At 43.1% G+C, this 24,054-nt stretch overlaps 1 protein-coding gene across 13 annotated transcripts in view; it reads right to left on the minus strand.

The window, feature by feature from the left end:
- The window catches only part of CADPS (calcium dependent secretion activator), a 472,068-nt gene that overhangs the window by 147,177 nt on the left and 300,837 nt on the right, over window positions 1-24,054 (minus strand). For all 13 annotated transcript variants that reach the window (XM_073901482.1, XM_025885231.2, XM_025885232.2 and 10 more), the window contains exons 9-11: window positions 19,201-19,267; window positions 9,603-9,711; window positions 3,306-3,518 (exon numbers count right to left, since the gene is read on the minus strand). In XM_073901482.1, coding sequence (XP_073757583.1) covers window positions 3,306-3,518; window positions 9,603-9,711; window positions 19,201-19,267 — 389 coding nt within the window. The remainder of the gene's footprint in view (window positions 1-3,305; window positions 3,519-9,602; window positions 9,712-19,200; window positions 19,268-24,054) is intronic.

The raw sequence follows: 24,054 nt of genomic DNA on the forward strand, positions 1-24,054 counted from the left end.
TAGGACCAAGGAATTCCTGGAGACACAGAACTTTCAGTGCTAAAACCAGGGAATTTGCAGGCAAATCTGGATAAGGTGGTAACTCTAAATATGAATCAACCCTGTGAGTTTGACTGCTACCCACAAATGAGGCCTGATCTGTTTAATAGGGATGGTTTGAATTTAACAAATTAAATGCAGCTGTAAAGTAATTGTGACATAACCACTATTCTGTAACAGATTCCAGTAAAAATTAGGATATACTCTCAAACCCCCAGCCAGTTTTTGGTTGTAATGCATCACTAACTCAGTGACCCCAGGGAATGCAGAGCTCCTTTTTCCTTTTTTGATCTTTACCATTGGTTTTATATACACCTAACTCCAAATGATCAGGTGCAGAAGGCTAGGTTGGTTAAAATTCTGACTGGAATCCTCTGCTAAATTATGGGAACAGAAGGCTCATTTGCTGGTACTCTGGTTGCAGTTTTTATTAAGAGCCTAAACTAGCAATAGACAGAATCTGGAGTGGTATTGAGCCTCTGTTTCAGGAGTAGTGAAGTTAACTATGGGATCACTGGGTTCAACATTATTGGATTGAAGCTCCGGGTAAGGACTGTCATTTATTACAGGGTCAATGGTGTACAGTTGTTGCAGATCGGGCACGACACAACTCAATAGGCACCATTCACATTTTTGTGTGCGTGAAAAGTGACTAATGAAGTGCACAGTCTGCACGGACGGAAGTGGTAGCTTTTTGCTTGTAAAACCTGGTAGGTGTGGTAGGGCCTCACACTCTTTGGAGAAATCTTGTTCTTCAGCAGTGATTAAGGAGACAAGAGAGAAGGTGGTTCCACCACAAGGTACTGACAAGTTTCAGAGGCATGAATTATCTTACTTTCTCACTCATCCCTCAGTCTCCCTCCCATGCTCTCTAGGGATGATATTATCCACCCCCCCAAATTCTAACCCTTGGAATTCTGCTTTGGATGCCCCATTTAATACAAGTTCCCTGTGTCAACTAGGGTGGCAAAATACATCAAGCTGATGTGCACTCAATTAAATCTTCCTGCTGCCTTGTGTTCAGCATTCTAATTGCATTGCTGAATGAGTCCTATCCACAGAGGGAAATCTAATCCAGAGCCCCTGTGTATTTCCATAAGGAGACCCATCCCCTCCTTACAACCGCCTTCAGTGGTCTTCTTTTTTTAAATAAGTGTTTGGTTTCCATTTACTTTTACTCCTGAATTCCTTCTTCTCTCCTATGCTAGTGAGGAAGAAGTGAGGCTAATCACAAAGGAAGCAGTAATTTCTTGATCTGGGCAGATGATAGAACAGAAACACTGAAGGTAAGGTGGAATGGCTTCAGAAGAAATTGAGATTCTTTGGAAATAAAACCAGTATTTTCCAAATACCACTTGAGATACGTGTTCTATGAGGTTGATTTGGATGGTGATTATAATTTGGAATTTCTCCCCACTGACATACAGATAATTTCATAGGATGTGTTGTTTCTAAATTTATTAAAATGGAGCCTCTCAGGCAAGGTGAAGGGATGGATTCCACCACAGAGTGGTTTTTAAAACAAACTTAATAAATATTGGGGTATGCTTTATCTCAACTCATGACTAAACCAGTGCAAAGAGATGTTGCCTTCTCTCTTTATTGCTCTCAAGTAAACCTAAGTTTCCCAAATGTTAGAGAAAGCAAGAAGAGTGTGGGGAAGTTGGTGGTGGCTATGGTCAGGAGGGCTGTCCCTTAACCCAAAGTCCTTCCTCAACCTCCTCCTCCTTCTTTTAGGGTTTTCTGCATAGAAGCCCATGGTGATTGTGTGATTATCCACAAATGTTCCACGGGGAATGTACCTTCCTTTAAGAAACCATCGGTACTGGACAGGAATTTCTAGGAGCACCCGATGGAGAGTATTTCTCCTCCAAAAAGAATTGTTTTCCCATAAGCAAGGGAGTCACAAGGTTTAAGAACATAGTCTTGTTAGAAAGGGACATGGCAATGGAATCCATTGGAGAGAGAATTCACCTCTATTTAGTTGTGTTCCTGCAAAATCATTTGAATCATACACATTTTGTTTAGGAGCGACAGGGAGAGACCATGTAGAAGTGCTGGGGTAAAGGTCAAGTTTCCTTCCTGGGCTTTTGTACTTGCTTTCCCATCTGGTACAGTTCTCTTTTCTAAGGTACATGTGGAGCTGACTTCCTATCGTTTGGGCTTCAGTTCAGATCATGCCTCTCCACCCAGTCACCACTGCATTACATTCTTCATAGTTTCCAACATCTACAATGATCTTATTTGTTTTTTGATTTGTGTGCTGGCTAGATACCCCCACAGGGATGGATGTATCCTGAACACAGGGATCTTGTCTGTCTTCCTCATCTGTATGTCTCATCACCTAGACAGTTGTCTCTGTGAACCAGACCAAGAGGGGCCCACGCTCAAGTAAGGAATCATCATGATGATTGCTAAAAATGACTTGTACCTGAGTGACCCTAACTGATCTGATATTCAGGGTAAGAGAGAAGTCTCTAGTTAGGGTTAACATTTGTAACTAAAATGAATTACTTTATTTGGTGCTGTTATGTTTCCATTTCCTTTGCCTTAATAACCGTCTCCAAGCGTATGCTGGATTTCACCTTGCCTTATGTATCAGAAGTGTTGGGAGAAAAAAAAAACTATCCCAGATAGCAAAAAGTCATGGCAAAGGGGCAAGAAATTAAAATGGATATAGAGGTAACAGGAGAAGAAGATGGAAAATGAACCAGAGCAGTTTAAAGAGATGGTTTCATTTTTGGGTCCTGGTATATTTGCTCAGAATGGGATTTTAGGCACCATTTTTTTTGTTTTTTTGTTTTTTTTCCACTGCATGTGATAATGTCATCATTTATTTTTAAATGTTTCTAAGTCGCAGATTTAAATTTATTTCGAATCAAGCCCTATTTTAAAATTACTTTTAATAGGAAGAAATGAGTCAAGGACATACATAACCTACTATATTTGAAGGACTCAAACAAATACAAGTCTGACTGTGAATTCCAAACTCTCACCAAAACAAAGAGATAAAAATCCACCTAAAATATATTTTCCTCTGTTTAGTCCTTGGGGGGAAATGTCAAGTATTGCACTTTAAAATTACTTTCATCTAACATTTTTGTCCCAACTCCCCCCCACCCCACCCTGAATTCATCTTTTTTTTTTTTCTAGCAAACATGTTTTATGAATCCTTAACACAAAAGCAACTAGATTTTTCTAATTCAACTTTGGAAAATTTATTCTCCTCTACAGAGCTATTTTTAACAAATGGCATATTTACTTACAAAATTGGGAGATGGGGGCGTCCAGCTGAGGCACGTTCCCTCCCTTAGCGTTGAGCTTCTGGACTTGGGTTGGGGGCACAGGCTTGTGTGACTGCCCAGTGGCCCGATACATGGCTTGGACCCACAAGATGCGATCTTGCTCGTCATCACTTGCAAATATCACGGTGTCTCCTTCTTTGACTGCATTGAAGAAGGCTCGGCCACCCTCTAAACCTGCAATACAAGTGAATAAACACTCCTAAGCTGAGCTGCCATGTTCTCAGAGGAACCAAGCCCTGAGAAAGGCCATTTCTGCTGCTTTTCCTTGGGCCAGAGAGTGGAAAAGCAATTTATCTGACTCTAGGAGGGGAAGTCTGATACCCACTTGGCCACAGAGTGAAGCCATAATGTTAAACAGACGTTCTGAGACTGGCTCTTGTCTTTGTCTTTGTCTGACTGGGGACAGGAGTGTCAAGTAGGCTGGTTGGGTAGACATCCCATAAGCACACTATTATTTTTCTTCATCTTTAAAAAACAAACCACCACCACCACCAACAACAACAAAAACATCACTTGACCCTACCTCTCCCTTCAGCTATGGTCCTATTGCTATTCTCTTTAAAATTTAAGGGGAAACTCTACCAGGGCTTCTTAAAATTTTAGTGCCCCTGTGAATCCCAGGGGCATCTTGTTGGAATGCAGCTTCTGCCTTGGTAGGTCCGGGGTAGAAGCCTGAGAACCTGTATTTCTAACAAGTTCCCAGAGGATGCAGATGGTGCTGGTCTAAGGACCACACTTAACAGTAACAAAAGTCTCTCTCCTCCTAGTCTATCCTAAAGCTTCTTCAATCAGGCTGCTGCCCCATGGAAACTGTCAAGGTCATCAATGACTTCTACAATGCTGAATCCAAAGGTCATTCAGAGTCTACATTTTATTCAATCCATGGACCTATCAGCAGCATTTGACACTTGATTCTCTTTGAAACACTTTCTTCACTTGGTTCCAGGTTACCCAGTTTCCTCCTTCCTCCCTGGAGGCTGCTTGTCAGTCTTGTTTGCTGGCTTCTCTTCCTCCTCCTGTTAAATGTTGTAGCATCCTGGTGTGTCCCTGGACCTCTTCTCTTCCCCAGTGAGGCCATCCAGTCTTAAAAGCCATGAATCTGCTTATAGTCCCTACATTTCTATCTCCAACCTTGACACCATCCTGTGAACTGCAGACTTGTACATTGAATGGTGTTCTTGACTTCTTCACATTGGTATCTGATAGATATGCCAAGCTCATCATATCTGACACTGAACTCCTGGTCTTTCTCCCAAACTCTCTCCAACTCAGTAAAACTGAGCTTGTCCCTCTAGCTGCTCAAGCCCTCAACCTTGGGGTCCTTTTGGACTCCTCACTTTCTCTCACTACCCACTTCCAGTGGAATTCTGAGAACATTCCACCAGAAGTCTTCCACCTCCAGTGCTTCCTGAATCTAGTCATGCTCATCTCTCACCTGGACTATTTTAATGGTCTCCTATCTTATCCGCCCTCCCTCATCCTCATTCTCTATAGTCAATTCTCAATGGCAGCCAAAGTAATCAGTTTCGCAAGAGTCAAGTCATGTCACTCCTCTTCTCAAAACCTGCCAGTCATTCCTCATTTCACTCAGAGGAAAAGTCTAGGTTCTGACAAGACCCGCAAGGCCCCCTGGATCGACCCACCACTACTTCTACTCTTGTCTCCTCCTACTCTCTCCTTAATGCATAGATGCACATACTTCTCAGTAGCCACACTAATCTCTGGCTGTTTCTTGAACAATTCAGGTATGTTCTCATCTTGAGACTTTTGCACTTGTTTCCTGTGCCTAGAATACGCTTCCTCCAGATATCTGCATGATTTGCATCACCTCCCTCATATCTTTGCTCAAACATTGCATCTTGTTGAGTGCCTCCCTGATCTTTACTCTTCAGCCACCATCCCTCTTATCTTGCTTATCACCTTCTAACAAGCTATATAATTTACTTAACTTCATAAGGACAGGGAGTTTTTGTCTGATTTGTTCACTGCTGTATCCCTAGAACCTAGAACAGTGCATGGTATATAGTAGGTGTTTAGCAGATACTTGTTGAATAAATGAATGCTCTACAGACCTGTCTTTTTTCCACGGGCAGCTCTCAAGGTTAAAATTTGGAGAGAGGTAGGTGAAAGCCTTTTTGGGCTCAGGCCAAAGTGACATTGTGTCTGTCAACATATTCTAAAAGATTGCATTTTAGGGTCACTGGGTACTCTCTGGCTGGAAATAAGGCTTCCTATCTTCATCAGGTTCCTCCTCCTCCTCCCAATTATCAGTTTAATACTGAGAGAAGAATGAGCAGAGTGAATAGCACCCCCAAATTTCCAACAATGCCCTGTTACTAGCCTGCTTGACATTTGGCACCGGAAGATTTCTGGTGACACTAAGACTTCTCCATGGTGCTGATAATATTAATTCAGGTGTCTATTCCATTGAGTAGGTGTGTGTTGGGAATTCTGCACTTAGAGTTGCCAGGGACTCTAGAACAATCAACAGCTACTTCTTCACGTGGAGGGTTCAGTGCTAAGGCATTTTTAACAAAAGCTTTTTGGTAGTTAGGATTATGAGAGAGTATTTTGCCTAATTCCTTATGGAGGGTTTTTAAATGTGTGGTTTGGATAGGATGATGTACAGTTAGCAAGCAGGGAAAACCTGATGAGATGGACGGGCGGCACGAGAAAAAGGCAAATCTGGAAGGGAAAGGAAGAAGAGCTTTAAGGGAAGGCTCTAAGCCCTGAAAAGTGAACATGAAGGAGCTTAAAGGAAGAGTGAGTCAACAGACCTTCTGCAGCCTAGCCTCATGGTAACTTTTGGGACAAGCCACATCGATACTGTCAGTGAATGCCAGGCTCACCATCACTGGAGGTGACTCCCCCCTGCCCACTCCCCACAGCTGGGGGTGGGGATGCTGTGTTTCCGGAGCTACAGTCAGAACATAGTTCATGGGAGTGTTCTGGAGAGTGGAGAGGTAGAGGTAGAAAGATACTAAGCAATCTTCAGATTGTTATTTGATCCTCCCAACAGCACTATGAAGTAAGTACTATTATTCCCACTTTATAAATGAGGAAACAATCACAGAGAAGGCTATGACTAGCCGATGCACACAAAGCTGGGCTGTAAGCATCAGAGCTGGGCTTATAGCCCCACTGTCAGGCTCCAGAGCTGACAACTGGAGCCCTTGTGCTGTTTGGTTGCAAAGCTGAGGAGTATGGCCTGGCGCACGGTGAAAGCGCTCTGAGAATTACCTGTTAACAACAGAATGAAGCCTAACTGTGGTGTGAGTGGAGCACAAGGAGAAATATCGAAAGTGGCAGAAGCTGGGGAAATGACAGCTGCGGAGAGCAACAGAGCTATTTCAGACAGCATGGGAGACCAAGGGCACACCAGTGAAAGCAAGGAGGGAGCAGAGAAAACCAGGGGAGGAGAAAGCCAAGTGAACATCGGTACATGCTCCGAGGCAGCAGAGGTTTCGACAGGGCAGCGATTCCTGGGGACTGGATCTGTAGACAGTGATGTGTGACAGGGCGAGGGCTCTTCATGGAGGACGTGGAGCGCAGCCCCACAGGTACCGACCTGTCAAGCACAAGGCGACGGGTCTGCAAAAGGACAGAGGCAGACCAGGCGGGGAATGGTGGCTGGCTCCTTGTGGGGCTGGGGTGGGGGCACTGCTGTTCCAGCAACCTGCTGGATGGACACAGTCTATTTATGATGGGAACACTGTCTAAGGTTTAATGCAGTTGTTTAAATTGTGCCGTTGGATTATTCTGAATATCCTTTTATTTAGACTGAATGACTTAGTCTAATAGGACTTGAGAGATTACTGTATACTCTCCCAACCTTACCCAGGGAAACTGAAAGTGAAGCATTTTCATTTTGAGCTTAAAATGAGTAGCCTGGATGGAAAATTCACATACAATTATTTACAGATTCCCCAAATTAATATTTCAAAGATTCTAAACAGGTAGGGCTGATTTGGCTCACAGGCTTGTGTCTGGGTGCCCATTTCGACCCAAGGCCGCTACGGAGGCAAGAACGCACATGCCTGCAAGGCTCCCTACCCCGGGAACAATTTCCACCTGTTGGTTCCACTGACGACCTGCAGAAAGCCAAGAGCGGGGGAATCAGGAGGGACTCAGAAGTCCCCCGCACCCCCGTGCACGCTCACCTGTCAGGGAGAGGTTGAGGAGCTTTTTCCAATCTCTGAGGACAGTGGCTAAATTGTGCATGACTTCCATCTCCGGCTGGCCGACTTGACTGTGCACAGGAATCCTCGACAGTCCTTACTTAAATATGAGGATCCTGCCCTCCTCCCTTCTGGCTCATAGGTTAGGAGTGGGGCCCAGGAGTTAAAGCACTCCTTCAGAAAGTCTGAGTTAGACTTCTCATGACAATTGGGGGTATTTAAATCTCCATTTTCAATCAAACATTAGGAAATAAATAGGACTTGGCACATGGAAGAGCAGAAAAGAAGCTGCTTATTATTCTCAAGAACATAATCAACTTACTTTCCATTTACATCTTTGGTAAAGGAATTTGTAAATTATATCCCATGGGATCGATGTGGAACAAAGAAGAGAGGATTTTATAGTACATGTACACAGTTAACTTTTGCATGTATATAGAACAGCTTTCTCCCCACCTCTGCCCCCCCCATTGTGGGACGAGAATTCTGCTTTCCCATGATAAAATAACAATTCCAGCTTTGCTCTAGCGGCACACGTAGTTATGCTTTACGGCAAGTGCCAAAGAATGACGTGGCCCAGACCCTGAGTTCCAGCTCTTTTTTCTTTCTTTCCAAAACGGGAAGATAATCCCGGTCCTGCCTCCTTGGGGGGATTGTGGTCAAATCCAAATGCAACTGTGTAGGGGAAAGGAGCTGGAAAATGGCTTAGAAGGAATTACTGTCAGAAGATGCTATGGCATTTCCTTCTCATGTGGGCCCTTTGGTCTCCCATTCTAAAATGCAGGTCTTTGGAAAGTTGGAATCTATTTTTCTGAAGGGAACCCAATGGTTTGAGAAGAATGTAGACTATTGGAGGAACCCATGAGGGCTGGTTTCTTAATGCAGGAGCCACATCTTTTCAATGAGATGTTGCATGAAATTGTTTCGAACTCGTGGGCTCTATTCAGTATGAAAGATTTTTAGGCAGAGCCTTTAATTCTTGCTTTATATGGTCAGCTCTGTATCATGCTCTGGCTGGAAGCAAATTGCCAAGGGGAGAGGCGGGGGCTGGTCCAAATCACTCAGGGTTGGGGCTCTGAAGGTACTCATTTTCCTAAGCGGCCTGGGCCCAAGGCCTTCCCTGCCACACCTTTTCAGGTTAACATTCCATCTTTTCTCAAACTCTGTTTTTCTTTTATGTGTATTTTGTTGCATGTGGAAGAGCAATATGGGAGTAGAAAAAAAGGTTTTGGGCCAAATAATGCAGTATGGTTGGAAATGCTTCCCTTGTGCAGATTTGGCATAAAAATAAACTTCTCTGGGAGAGGGCTGTTGGTGCTTGTTGTTCATTAATATGCTGAAATGATTTCGCACCCCCCCCCCATTTTGAAGGTTCTTTGAGGCTGATTTTTATTCATTTTTTTCCCCTGGGAAAAAGATAAAATGGGTGGGGGGGGAGAGGTGTGAGGGGGCAGGATGTAGAACTTATGAGAAATACTACCATTTGTGTGGTTCTTTTAGTTACATAAGGCTTAGGAGCTTGGATGTCTTTGCTTGGGGATTGGTGTCTTCTTAGGAAAGAAGACATTTAGGGAGAGCTTTCTTTTCAAGTGCCATCAGCTAAACTTGACTTGTAGTTAGCAGATCCGGATGTACAGGACAGGCTCTCTTAGCCATGGAAACACAATACCTGCCAAGCCCACACATCCCTGGTGAAAAACCACACATGCTAACATAGACACGTGCACACGGTCCTGAGTGAACATATAAAACTCCTCTTTCAGTAATTTCTTTTTTAGCATTCTAGGTGGGGTACCTATTTGATGTGGGCACAGCTAGATAAAAGAAAAATGTACTACGTTTTCTTTTTGGTTTTATGAGAATCCCTTGAGTCAAACCAAAGCCCTTGATTGGGATGGCATTCCCTGAACCAGGATGGAAACTGTAAGACCAGGGACTGTGGCCATCCTGGTCACCTGTGAAACCTAGTCACTCGGCTTAGTGCCTAGCATGGAGGTAGTGCCCAGGAAATATTAGTTGACCTGTGATTTGTGTCAGGGGAGAGTTCCGGGGATTCATAGCCTAGAGGGTGGGTGGGTACCTGGCTGGGGGTCCGTGTAGTCCACAGTGTAGCCATCCAGTTGTAGAAGTTCCTGAGGCTCCGCTTTTTTCTCCCGATAACTGCACATGGCAAATGTGTACTGACTGACCTGGGAAGGAAAATCACAGATGGTAAGGTTGCTCCCCTAGGGCCCATCTTCCCTGAAGAAACCCTCTCCAGTCAACCATGTCCTTGTCCCTGAGGCTTTTCACTTAGTAGCTGGGTTCCAATTGCGTTTTGCTACCTCTTGGCTGTGTGACTTAGCGCAAGTTACTCAGCCTTTCTGGTCCTTTGGACCCTCCTGTGTAGACTGGATACAATCTGAGAACTGACCTCCACACTGGCATATTGTGAGAGCCGAATGAGTTCACATGTGGCATGCACTTGGGATTTGTTCCTAGCACTAAGTAACCTGCTTGATAAAAGCTGCTTGCAATTACTATTACTGTTTGTTATTTTAGTTGGCTAAGCCATATGAGATTGCCATTCTTTGTAGGTCAAAACTCGCTAAATAGTGGCAATTTGATAGGTTTTACCTAATATAACCGTGGCCCTGGCCGGGACCCCATGTTCCCACAGGCCTTTTGGTCAGCATGTAGGGACCAGACGCTCGTTTATAAATGCCCCAGCGATTTTTGGTTACCATTTTATTTTTTGCAGGCCAATTCTCAGCATCAAGCCACACATTTTGTTTCCCCTCTCTCTTCTCCTATGGAAGGAGTGCTTTCAGTTGCTTTGAGAAGTCTTCCTTGCCTCTCAGACAAGTGCAGGAGTGACACGCTGTCACAAGCAATGAGCGCTCGGTCGCTAGGTGCCAGTCACAGTCGAGCCATCCTCAGCCCCTGATGGCCCGGCCGTTGTCCCTGTGCAGCCCTCACTGCCAACACAGGCATCCCTGCCGGTGCTGGGCGGCCGCTCCACAGCTGCAGGCCGGCCTTCAGGACCCTGTCGCCACAGTGCATGCACACCCGGCATGGATCCTTCGCATTTCTACATCTGACTCATCTGCAAGGAGCCCACGGGAGAGCGAGCACCCTTTGGGGTTTGGGCTAAAAGCTTGTGGGCATGTTTACCATCCACGACGTCACATGTCTTGGAGAAGGAGTGCCACATCCCTCATCTCTTTAGTTCCCTTTATTAAGAGAGACATTTTCTAAGCTAACTTTGATCCCTGCTGGGGACATTTTTAGCCTCCTCCATGGTGAAATCTTTTTTTTTTTTTTTTTAATGGTAATAAGAAATTGGTGCTTTCAAGCCCTGCACCCATCTCCTGCATCTTCCGGGGCCTGCCGGTCCTAGTGGCAGATAAAGGAGAAGGATTGGTATATCTATTGCTGCCCTCTGTTGGTTCCTGGTGACAACTTTCTTCATAATGTGTATGATCTGCAGAACCGGCTTCTTCTAGTGCAAGGCCTGGAGGGACCTCAGGGGAAATAGAAGGCCAGATCACCAAGAGTATTTTCATAAGTGCACATGTATTATTCTTTGTAATAAGCAGAATAACCAATAGCATCCTCTTCTCCTAAAAAGGAGGGTTAGGAGTGCAAGCATGGGGGTCACATTGGCCAGGGGTCCCGTCCCAGCTCTGGTAAGTTCCCACCTAAGTCTCAGCGTCCTCGTCTGTATTTTACATGCACCTTACTGTTGCCGGGGGATTAACTGAGCAATGAAGGGCTTCAAATACCATGTACGACAATCACAGAGCAAATGTTCAATATATGCATTTAAATAAGCAGCTTCGTTGCATTTAGCGCCAGCATTCTAATATAGAGTAGTTGAATAGGTACATTTGCCTACTAGATTATAAATCCTTTGAGGGTAAACCTAGTGAGTCATACATCTTTGTTGTATTTCCCTCCTTATTAGCAAAATCTGCCATATAAAGGGCATTTGCTCTTTGAGTCTGATTGGTTCTAGAAAGTATGTATAACCTAATAAAGAGGGTTTTTCCTTCAAAATTTACGTGTTACTCTAAGCACAGCACCAGCCTTTTCCAACTGATCTCCCAGGTCCCCAGCATGATAGTGGTCACACATATTGCTGGAATGTTTCTGTCGTGATTTTTACCTGTCTCTGGCAACACGAGAGATGATGTAGTCTGTTAATGGGATGATTAGCCAGAGAGTTGCAGACCCTAACTTGAGATCAGAAAAATATAACAACAGAAGGGTGTTATTTCAAGATTTATGCATTTACTATTGCTATACGCTTTGGGCTCTTAGATTTTTCTGTTCTAGTTCAGGTGCTTGCTTCCTGGAGCGCTGTACTCTGTTGCCCTCTTCTGGTGATATGGCAGAAGTTGTCCTGACAAACTTCGGGCTCGCATAAACTGGTTTATCAGAAGCTCTTTAATTGGGGATTTGGTGACTTTCTTTAGGAAATAAAGGCAGGGAGAAGAAATTCTAATTACTGCAAATTTCAGGGGGAACCTAAGTTTTTCTGGAGTGCTTGAAGGGTGGGGAATAGTAACAGGTTTGGGAACTTTTTGATTTATCTTTTTAAAGCTTCTACAAGACATCACTAAGTGAATGAAATGAATGTTTCTCTACCACAGTAAAATTCTCTTTAAACTGCATTTCGATAAGAAGTTAATGAGATGGTGAGCGCTATTGTAATGACGGCATAGAAGCACCTAGAATACATGTCAGAAGTCAGAGAGTTGGCCACTGCTGTCAAGAGATGCTGGCCTAGAAAAACAGAAAACAGAGATCTCGTGACCACTTTCATCTGAAAGCTGGTGGTACTTTCATATAGAATCATGGGATGGGATGGGCTGCTGGCACTTCGGAGGGTACAGGCTTCAAGATTTAAGAGCCGCTGGACCTCCGATACACAAGGCATCCTCAGCTTATTTTCAGATACTATTTAAACTAGGAAAAGGTTTATAAATAGTGTTTCTTAAAGAGTGGACTGAGGCCATTTTCATTAGAGTGTATGTATGGGAGGGTGGGGGAGAGGTTATAAAGATGCAGATTCTCTAAGTCATAACAACAGAATCTCAGGTCAGGGTGAGTCTCAGGGACTGGCATTTTACATAATTGCTCTAGATATTTCTCAAGCACCCTAAAGCTTGAGAACCATTGCTTTAACATATAGGAACTGTCCAGAAACTTTCAGGTTGTCCCTGACTTTCAATTAGATTTAACAACTAGAGTCCAGATAGGAAACAGAAGGATCAGTGCTTTCCCGTCCCCTGACTCTCCTTTCTCCTTCCTCCCACCACCCCTGGAAGACTGACCTACATGCACATACAATGAATGATACAATGTATTTGTCTAAACCCCCTGGCTTTGCCTTTACCATCACTCCTTATAAATGCCTCAGCTGTCATTTTTCCTGAACCCTGGTCATTAGCCCTTACCCAAAGTTCATATACATCCATTTTAGAAAAGAGTTCTTTATTTATGGTTCATTCATTCATTCATTCATTCATTTAACAAATACTTAGGTATTGTTGTTTGGTGCTAGGAATATTAAGATGTACAAAACTAGATATAATTTCTGTTCTCCCGTCTAGTGTGAAGGTAGACATTAATCACATTACCTCAGAAATGAGTAACTTTAATGGGGACAGGTATAAAAAGAGATATATGATACTGTAAGAACTTCGGGATTTGGTCTACTTGGGTGGCCAGGGAAAGTTTGCATGAGGAAGCACTGACTGATTGATTGAGCCACGATCTGAAGATGGAGAAATTTTTATGAAGTGAGGAACAGAATTCCCGGGACCAAGGACCTTTTCTCTTTTTTGAAATTTAATTGTATGATGCTTAACTTTTTTTAAAAAAAAAACACATTTTATAAGTAATCTCTACACCTAACATAGGGTTTGAACTCACAATCCCAAATCAAGAGTCGCAGGCTCTATGGAATGAGTCAGCCATGCGTCCAAGACCATCTTTAATGTGACTTGGTTGTAAATGAAAGGTCACAGAGTTTAAATCCTAGACTCTTGATTGATTTTAACATGAAGGCCACTTGGTGGAGTAGAGGGAAAATAGGTTTTGGAGTTATACAGACCTGGATTTGATTCTCAGATCCCTTATTTTCTAGGTGTGTGACCTGGTACAATTCATTTAACTGCTGGGACTCAGTTTCATTATCTTTAAATCAAGATGATGGTAACAATTGTGGAACATTTCTTATATTTGAATACAGAGCATTCATTTCCCTGGTAGCTGAATCCTGATTTTACTTGGGAAATCACAGCCTTCCCCACTTTCAGCCCATTATATAGTTTGTGTAGGGCTAATTGAGCCTCATGGGGAGGTAGGGTGGGTGGGACATCTCCTTGGTGGCAGTGATTGGTGCAGGGATGGGCACATGACCACACTGGGCCAATGAAAGATCAATTAGGGCATGAGCTCAAACTACAGAGAGTGAAAAGCTTTCTTTCCTCTGGGGCTGCTAAACTGCTGTAAATCTTGACCCGCCTTATTCCTCCGCATGAAGAGATGTTGCTTGAGGGTAGTGCCAGCTCATCGGAGAGCATAGTCAAAAATCAGAGGGAGAGACAAACCATGAGAGACTATGGACTCTGGGAAACAAACTGAGGGTTCTGGGGGGGTATGGGTTGGCCTGGTGATAGGTATTAAGGGGGGGTACGTATTGAATGGAGCACTGAGTGTTATACGCAAACAATGAGTCACGGAGCACCACACCAAAAACTAATGATGTAATGTATGGTGATTAACATAACATAATAAAATAAAATTGAAAAAAAAAAGAGAGAGATGGTATTGATCGAGAGTCAAAGCCTTGATGGCTGCATTTGAGACCTGGACCTACCCATGCCAGAAAACTTTTTATTCAACTGCTAATTTAATTAACTAACCGATACAGTTCTTCCCTTTTTATAACGTATGCTAGTTGGGTTGATTGTTGTCATTTGCAACCAGAATATAAATAGAAATGCCCTTTAAGGCAATGTAAATTTGGGTGGGAAAAATAGACATTCATTCAGAGAGTTATAAATCACTCAACTACTTATGTGCTTTACAATTCATTTGGAGGGGGTTAAGTTATTTTAATATGGTTTCCTGGGTGACAACTGCTATATTCCAAGGCATTTTACCTTATCTGACAATATTTTATTCAGACTTAGTGACTTTTCTGAAAGCTGGAGCAGAGTTTTTAGTCTTTACTTATCTGTAGAGAATTAGCAATAGGATATGGATTTAGGATATTGGTTCTATCTGATGCAAGGTAATTGAGTTCTAGAACATTGTATATGCATAAATCTCTTTGGGGACCTGTTCCACCTGAGTGCTTGGAATCATGGAAAGCCTTTGGAGTCAGAAGACAGGCGTTAGTTTTCACCTTGGCTGCCTATTAGCTGTTGACCATGGGCAAGTCACTTAGCCACTCTCTGAGCCTCACTTTCCTCAAATATGAAATGGGATAAGACTTATATCCTCACTGTAGTGTAGAAAGGTTGTAAAGACCAACTTGATCAACACTTTATAAAGTCTAAGAGACCATATAAATATAAGCAATTGTTAGCATTATCAGAAGAGCCACAGAATATTATGGTTTGTATGGTTCGGGGAAAAAAGGCTCAGAAATACTTTGGATGAAGACCAATCAAAAACTGATTTTAACCAGAAGTCTTCTGGGCATAGAGTAAAAATATTTTATTTTTAAATTTATTTTATTGAGTACAAATATTTTTAAAATAAAACGATCATAGCGATGAGACTTTCTAGCCTGGTCTGGATGATGAGTTGGCTGCTTTCATTCCTCCCCTATACACCCAAGGTGGGGAGCTCTAGTTAGAACTCTATGGCATTGGCACCTTCATCATTAGCATTGGTTTGGTCAGAGTTCCTAACAATGGTAATCTGTGTGTTTAGTCCTTACCATGGCATCTAGGGTTTAGAATGAATTTACCAGCAATTTCTTGATTTGGAGTGCTCTTAATTTCCTCTTAATCCCTGGGTTAGAGTTTGCAGCCATGATTTGGGGGCATTTACTGGAATGTAAAGGAACGTCGCTGAGGAAGCTTTGTCATGTCATCTGCATATAATCATTTGTGTAGCTACTCTGATGCTCGGCTCCATGGAGGGCATAAACTCTGAGAGGGTGTAGTCTAAAGGGGATGGAGCCTTCCCTTTAAAAAGGACAATGACCACTGAGGCAATGTTTCTCTAAAGGTAGTCTCTAGACAAACCTGCCTCAGTATCTCCTGGTGTACTTGTAAAACATACAGATTCCTTGGCCTCATGCCAGACCAACTGCATCAGAGTCTTCTGGATGGTGTCCTGGGATGTGGATTTTAAAATGCTGAGAGAGGGCAACCCTGTGGGGAACGCTCTCACTTTTTTTTTTTTTTTAAGATTTTATTTATTTATTTGACAGAGAGAGACACAGCGAGAGAGAGAGAGCACAAGCAGGGGGAGTGGGAGAGGGAGAAGCAGGTTTCCCGCTGAGCAGGGAGCCCGATGCGGGGCTCGATCCCAGGACCCTGGTATCATGACCTGAGCTGAAGTAGATGCTTAACGACTGAGCCACCCAGGCGTCCCTGGGATGTGGATTTTATTTTATTTTTTTTAAATTTTTATTGTTATGTTAATCACCATACATTACATCATTAGTTCTTGATGTAGTGTTCCATGATTCATTGTTTGCGCATAACACCCAGCGCTCCATGCAGAATGTGCCCTCTTTAATACCCATCACCAGGCTAACCCATCCCCCCACCGTCCTCCCCTCTAGAACCTTCAGTTTGTTTTTCAGAGTCCATCGTCTCTCATGGTTCGTCTTGGGATGTGGATTTTAAATAGCACCCAGTAAGGTAGTTCAGGCCCATACTTGGAGAACACTGTCTCATTGCGTAGGAACACAAGTCTCCAGCACAGAAACATCCCGCATCTGCCTCATTCTTTCCACACCTGGGGAGGGGGCAGCCTCCAGCCACATCTATAATGATGTTAGTTAGCCCCAATCCTTAAAAATGGGAATCGCTGCTTGGGTTCAAAATCCCTCTGAGGATGTCCTTTGTCCCGGGCTAGTAGGAAGTCCATTTACAATCTATCTGTTGGTTCCTCCAAGGTAGTAGCACTAAAAGGAAATCTCACTTAGGGAGAATTTTAATAGCGCTGCAGTGACAGCCAAAATATAGACTCTGTGTGCTTGTCTGTGTGTGTGGTGGAGGGGAGACCTGGGGGTGGGAGGGGAGATGATTTTGAGGAGACTGGTGTTGGATGTGTTCTCTTCCTCTTAGGTTTTTCAACCTATTTTCCTTGTATTAAATCCAATGAAATTCATAACTGTGTTGGAAATTATGTGTTGCAAACTCTTTATAAAAACACTTCCCAAGACCTAATGTCTGAGTAGAGAGGAATAAACATTCAGTAAGCCACTCGGCTGCTGCTTCTGTGTGGTTTGTGCACTGGGCTCTGCAGAGCATGCTCCAGTGCTGCCTGGGAGGCCAGGCCGACTCACAGGGCATTGCAAGACAGGCTGCTGTGCCCAGTGTGAAGCACTGAAGGGGGAGAACCTTGCATAATCTTGCCCTGCCTCTTTTAATGCATTTTTGTCTGTTTATAACACGCTCTCTTTAGAGGGGACATGAGCTATTTTTGCCCGCCCAGCATCCATTTCTTTTTCTGGTAATGGCATCCTGATTTTGCACAGGAGACAGCCCAGTGGGACTGTGAGTCAAAGTGCCTTGGCCTGCCCCTGCTAAAAGCTGGGTGTGTGACCCAAGCTGAACTAATCTCTCCCTCATATTTGGCCCTCGAGTGGAGATGCAAGGATAGAAAATGGTCAGAGCCAACCTTGTCTTCTGACCACATCGATGACACTGGCCATGGTTCCCTCCACCTGGATTTCTGGAACCTACTCTGAGTCCTGTAGTAAGCATGGGTCATTCAACTTTTTCACAACAATCCTATAAACTATCTCAAGAGCCTTCTAATACATTATTATTAATACCTTAATTATCTTGGGTCTGTTTCTGCTGTTTGCATATATAAAGCACTCTTAACAGATACCCTTCTGGAAGTGAGAGACCAGGCCTTATAATTCTTCTCTATGACCTACCAATGTGCGCTACACAAAGTAGGGGCTCAATAAATGTTGGTCAGTTGATAATTTGAAGAAATGTATCTCAGGATGAAATGTCCTCCTCTGCCTACCCATGGATTATTTGGGGCGTTGGGCACAATTCCAAAGTTTTCCTTGGGCTCATTTATTCTAAGGCTTTGTTGTACCCCGTAGCAATCATGAAAGCAAAGATGATCTCTTGCTTATAGCCAGAGAGATGCATTTTTCCTTAGTGGCACAGCAAAGACTTGACTAGATCTACAGAAAGTCTAGTCTTAGAAGGTTAGGGTTGGTAGAACTTTTAAGGCCATTAGACCTAAGAAGCAGTTGCTTTACAGTGAGTTTTTAGAATTGGAATTGCCCTAAATACCAGTCAATGCTTATAGTTAACACAGTAACCCAATGAACACCTTTAGTTACTAAACTACAAGTTGACTCGCTTTGTGGCATCTTCCAGAATGCAGCATGTATTAATTTTTTATATGCTTTGGTGGAACTTGTTAATTGAAAAGGGGCAATGGCAAATTTCCTTGTAAATGGAAAAATCCTGGTACAAGAAGCAAATGAACCAAATTTTAAAAAGTCAGGGGAGATTCTCAAGGACAAATGTCACTATTTCTGGAAATTTTTTCTTAAATAGACAAGATAGCAAAGGTACTATTTATATATTACTCATGTGTTATTAATACGAGTATCTGCATCTCCCCCTCTATCTATATACAGATAGATGTTCCTTGCTGCATGGTTAATAATAGTCACAATTGGGAAAGCCCATAAATCCTTCAGAAAGGAAAATTCTACAGGTACCTGAGCCAGAGCTATATATGCAAACACGGAAAAGTGTCTACAGTGATTTATGTTAAAAAAAAACAAAACAAAAACAAAAAGTGAGCTGCAGGACAACACAAAGAGTTTAATTATACAGTGAAAAAAAAGAGTCTATCTGGAAAGATACATTCCAGACTGTTACACATAGTTATAGGAAGTCAGTTAAGACTTCTGGAAGCCCCATGCATCAATAAGAGTGGAGAGCACCCCCACAGGGAATTCAATATCAAAATACTACCCAGTAAAATAGATGTCAAAAGTCTAAGTAAATTCTGACTTTTCTCATAATGAGTATCTTAGTACTTTTAGAAATAGCAAATTCTTCTAAAGCAGTGTCAGTGTTCCTAGTACTCTGACTGGGCACGTGCTTGCTTCCTCCCTGGGGACCTCCATCACCGGCAGTGAGGTAGTCCACTTCTCCTACTTATCTTATGTGCTCCTGTATTCTTAGACTTTTAAAAGAATGAGCCATTAATTTTGAAAAATTTAAGTGATATAGACATAGGGAAAAGGAGCACAAGGGAGTGCTGTGGGGACCAGAAGTGTTCTACATCCCTCTGCATGGTGGTTGGTTACACGCTTATACATGTGTAAAAATTCACTCAGCCAAATGCTTGAGCAGTGTGTGCTTTAGGTAAGGTATACCTCAAATAAAAAACATTAATTACTCCTATCAAATCTTCAATACTGATGGCTCTTAAGATGGACAGAGTTGGAGAGTTACCTGGACCAGTACAAAAAACCTTTTCTTCCATCTCTTCCAGACATTCTTACCGATGGCCCATAAATACCTAAGGAAAAGGGAAAAGACCAGAGTTGCATTAATGCTTGAGTGACTGCACTGTTTAATTAATTTGACCATGAAGCTTGGTACTCCTAAACAAGGAAATGCATGCAGCTCAGAAACAGAAAGCAGATTTGGGACCTGGGTGATTGAGAAGAAGGAACAGCCCACAAGTTTCACTTCCATTTATAGAAGGAATTGTGGCCCCTCATCACACTTGACTTAGATTCCTTGATTGATTCCAGAAAGCACCTTGGAAAATGTTACATTGTGACTTAATTTTTGTATGTGCTAAAAGTCTATTAGGTCCGGAAACTCCTGCCAGGTGCTGCACAGGGAGGAAAAAGAATGCTAAATCCCACAACTATAGCTCCTTTGCCTCTTTCAAGTCTGTCAGGAATCCCCCTCCATCCCCCTACTCCCGGGGACTTTCTTTTTCTGTAATTCTGTTAAATGCAGGTATATTACAGGGAGAAAGTTTGGAATCAACATAGAAAGTCTTCCCTATACCTCTCCCCCTTTTCCAAATGCTCCTATGTTGATGGAAATTAATCTTGATACAGACAAATGAAATAAAAGGAGAATTAAGAACCACAGAGGCACAACTCTAAGCTATCTGGAGATTTTATGAGCAGTGTTGCTTCATTCATGAATTACTCCATCGGCCTTGTGGATTGCTGCCCACCCACTGGCGCTGATCAAGGAAGAGAGGTTTTCAGGCTCTACTGGACCAAGTGAGGAGAGATCTGGTCATCCTCAAAAACATTTAAATACTTGAGTTCTAAAACTGGCTTTATCTGCTATAAAAACCAACTGGACAACATCCAAATCCTCACTTCCCCTGGAATCAGAATTTCCGCTTTGGAACATAAAGAAGAATGTACCTAATTAAAATTTATACTGTTTGACAAATTTCAGGGGCTCTTAGAACCGGCTGGTGGCCAAAATCTGCTCATACCTTTAAGCCAGAAACCCAGGAGTCAACCTGGGTCCCATTGTTTCTTCATCCTTTTTCCTTAATTACCAAGTGCAGTTGATTTTTTTTCTTTTTTTACCTCCTGCAAAGTTCTCCACTCTGCTTAGTCTCTCCCCTTCATACCTTCACTATTTCAGTCCCAGCCCCAGTTTTGCTTCCATAGACAACTGTAGAGGAAACTCTTTTTTTTTTTTTTAAAGATTTTATCTATTTATTTGACAGAGAGAGACACAGAGAGAGGGAACACAAGCAGGGGGAGTGGGAGAGGGAGAAGCAGGCTTCCCACTGAGTAGGGAGCCCGATGCGGGGCTCCATCCCAGGACCCTGGGATCATGACCTGAACCGAAGGCAGACGCTTAACAACTGAGCCACCCAGGCGCCCTGTAGAGGAAACTCTTAATGGGCGTCAGGGACACCCAGCATGATTTTCATCTTTCTCCTGGCTGTGACATGCATCCTACCATCTGCAGATGCGATCATGACTTTCCCTGCTGAAACTCCTTCCGTGGCTCACCCCTGTTTACATGAAGGGAGCCTCAAACTGTGGCCACTCACATTCCACTTTGCCAATTTATCTTAGATCTGTCCACCTATTCTATGGTTTACTTGACATTTTCCTTTAAAATGACTTATTTAACATGAATAAATTTATTCTGAAAGAAAACTTTATATTTTAGCCTGGATACACTAATTACATATTATGCCTTCTCCCAGCATCTTATGTTCAAACTCACATTCTTCCTAAGTTTAAATCCCTACCTTGATGTCATCACCTCCTGGGCCCTGCTGATAATTCTTCTGTTACAATGATCACACTGCTATAATTTGTTTGTTTTTATATTTATTGTTCCTATTGGACTGTGAGTGAACTCCTTGAGGCAAGCAACCTTATTCCTTCTTTCTAAATTCTCATTTCTAAATTCCTAGCACAGAACCTTGCTGTTCTTTTTAAATTCCTGGTAAAGTTCTTGATATGTATGTAGTCGGAAGTCAGTGTATACTTGTTATATTTCCTTTGGTTTTGAATGCCATGCTCTTGGGGAACCAGAGCAACCTTTATAAAGGTTTCTGATGAGATTTTAAAACACTGCATAAAGACATGAAATCCATCACCAAGTTCTTTGAATTTTCTTTCCAAAATATATCCCAATTCTTTTTTTTAAAGATTTTATTTATTTATTTGACAGAAAGAGAGACAGCGAGAGAGGGAACACAAGCAGGGGGAGCGGGAGAGGGAGAAGCAGGCTTCCCGCCGAGCAGGGAGCCCAATGCGGGGCTCGATCCCAGGACCCTGGGACCATGACCTGAGCTGAAGGCAGACGCCTAACGACTGAGCCACCCAGGCGCCCCACAATATATCCCAATTCTTTCCATCCCCACTGCTACTCCCCAGTCAAGCCTCCGTGAAGTCCACCTGGGCCATGGCAACAGGCTCCTAACTAGTCTCCCGGCTTCACTCTTGTTCCTGCTCCACTCACTACACAGCAGACAGGGTGACCTTTAAATGGGTAAATCAGATCATTAAGACACCCATTCTAACTCAGGATGGGAAACTGTGGAAGGGTTTCAAGCAGGGCAGAGACACAATTATATTCCTATTTAAGATGGTCCCCAGGGTCGCTGGGTGGAGAAGGCATTGTGGATAAAAGTGGCAAGACAGAATGCAAGGAGATCAGCGAGGTCACGGTTGCAGTGGTGCAGGTGGGAGAGAAGATGCTGTCTGGGCTGGGACAGAGATCATGGCAGTGGTTGGACAGCTGGTAAGTGCATCAGCCCTGAGGTCAACCTGGTCACCTCCACTGTTGTGTGGATTACCCAGCTGTAATCCACTGTCCTGGAAAGTGCTCTCAACCTTCTTGAAATAATCTATTAACATATTCATGGCAGAAATTGACCTTAAATGGGAGGCATGGCCAGGGCTACCGAGAGAGGGTTGATATTGTCTTTTAGTTCTAGTTGGGATGGTTGCTCTGAGATGCTGGGCAAGGTGCTTAACCTCCTGGTGTCCTGGAAAACAGGTCAGGGCCAGCAATGGCTCTTCTCAAACACGGTCATTGTGGGGATAAAGTGAGATGATTCTTGTGGAGTATAAGCACAAGGCACAGTAGAAAGTAGATGCACAATAAATGTCAGCCTTATTATAAACTATCTCTGGGTACAGAGGAAAGCATATCATTACTAGTAGTAAATAATAGCTAAATATGTGAAAAGAAATCTCCCTGGACATATAGACATAGAAAAACAGATGAAACAAAAATCAAATGAAGAAAGTGAGTGAAAAAATTTGTATTTGTACTAATGACTGGCAAGGTTGTCACAGTCTCGTATTTTTCTGGAGTTATATCTGGCAGCTACTACCCATTATGTCTTTCCCCTTAACTTGAACCCACGTAGAGAGATTCAGAACAGTGAACACAGACACTACATCCGAAGTTTATTGTTTTAATTGATGGGAATGAAACCAGGAAAAGGGATGCATGAAAACCCACAGAATGTAACTCATACTGAAGCATTAATTCTCCCTTCAGAATAAAAATCCTAGCTGCTGCTTGACCTCGTTTTACTACTGCACTGTGCTGTGCCAGGCCCTTTGCTTGAATTTATTGTATCTACCTGGAGGGGGTAAGGCCTTGAATCTGGAACCATGTTGCCTAGCCGTGTGTGGGACCTTCAGTAAGTTACTAGATGCATCTCTGCCTCAGGCTTTCATCTGTGCAATGGACATAGTAACAGTAGCTACTTCAAGGACTGTTGGGAGGATTAAATAGCTAATGGAATCTACAGTGCTCAGAACAACACCTGGCTCAAAGTAAACACTTATTAGCTACTTCATGACATCACTATTCCTATTTTACAGTTGGGGAACCTGAAGTTGCAGGAACCTGCTCAGGGTTCTGCAGCTGGTGAAAGATGCAGCCAGAATGAAAACTTGGAACAGCCAGGTTCCAGAATACCCCTTCTATGCTGCTATTCTTCCCCCCATTTTAGAGGATGACAAACTTTGGTGTCTTAACTGAAATGAGAACACGAACTATTCTTCCAGTTGAACTTTTCCAGTGAAAGCCTTCTGAATGGGAAAGCTGAGTGGGATCAGAGAAAAATCAACAATCCTCCTTTGCAAAGTGTCAGTTGGTTTGTGTGAAGGAGGGGCTTTCCCTCAGAGGTTTTCCTCAGAATTTATTGCTAATTTGGCACATACCAGAAGGTGTCAAAACCAAGAAAAACTGAGGGCAGCACTGTATCATTTCTGTCTAGTCAGCTCTGGCTCTGTGTTCTCTGAGGTTGAAATGTGCTCAGTAGACAGAATGAGAAGTACCTGGAGCAGATGGGAGCTCTGTCCCTGCAGACATCCAGGTGGCTTTCCCCTCCAGCTCCTCACACTACAGACAGATCTATCTGCATGGGCATGAGTGGCCTTCGACTCTCTCTTCAGGCCATCAGGATTGTGGAAATTTGGATTTACAAAGAGATAAATCAGCATTCTAGTGTTGTGACCAGAAGTTTAACCTAGTGGTTATATCTTAGGCTCAGGGTGGAAAAACCTATGTGGGAATTTTGGCCCTGCCATCAGCCGTCCTTTGGCTTGGCTGTCTTGTGCCTCAGTTTCCTCAGCTGCAAAATGGGGATAGTGTGTGAATTTGTTGTGAGGACTGATGGAGGGCATGCATGGCCAGGGTTTAGCACAGACTGGCACAGAGGAAGTGCTTTGTTACATTAGGCCATATTGTTGCTTGGCGTTATCCTTAGTAGTACAGCGACAGAGACAGAAATAGTAGTTCTAGTACAAAGAGCATATAACTACCAACTTCGCAAAGGAT

This window comes from Callorhinus ursinus, unplaced genomic scaffold (assembly GCF_003265705.2).
Source record: "Callorhinus ursinus isolate GAN/ISIS: 27379988/994484 unplaced genomic scaffold, GSC_fseal_2.0 scaffold15, whole genome shotgun sequence".
Lineage (NCBI taxonomy): Eukaryota > Metazoa > Chordata > Mammalia > Carnivora > Otariidae > Callorhinus > Callorhinus ursinus.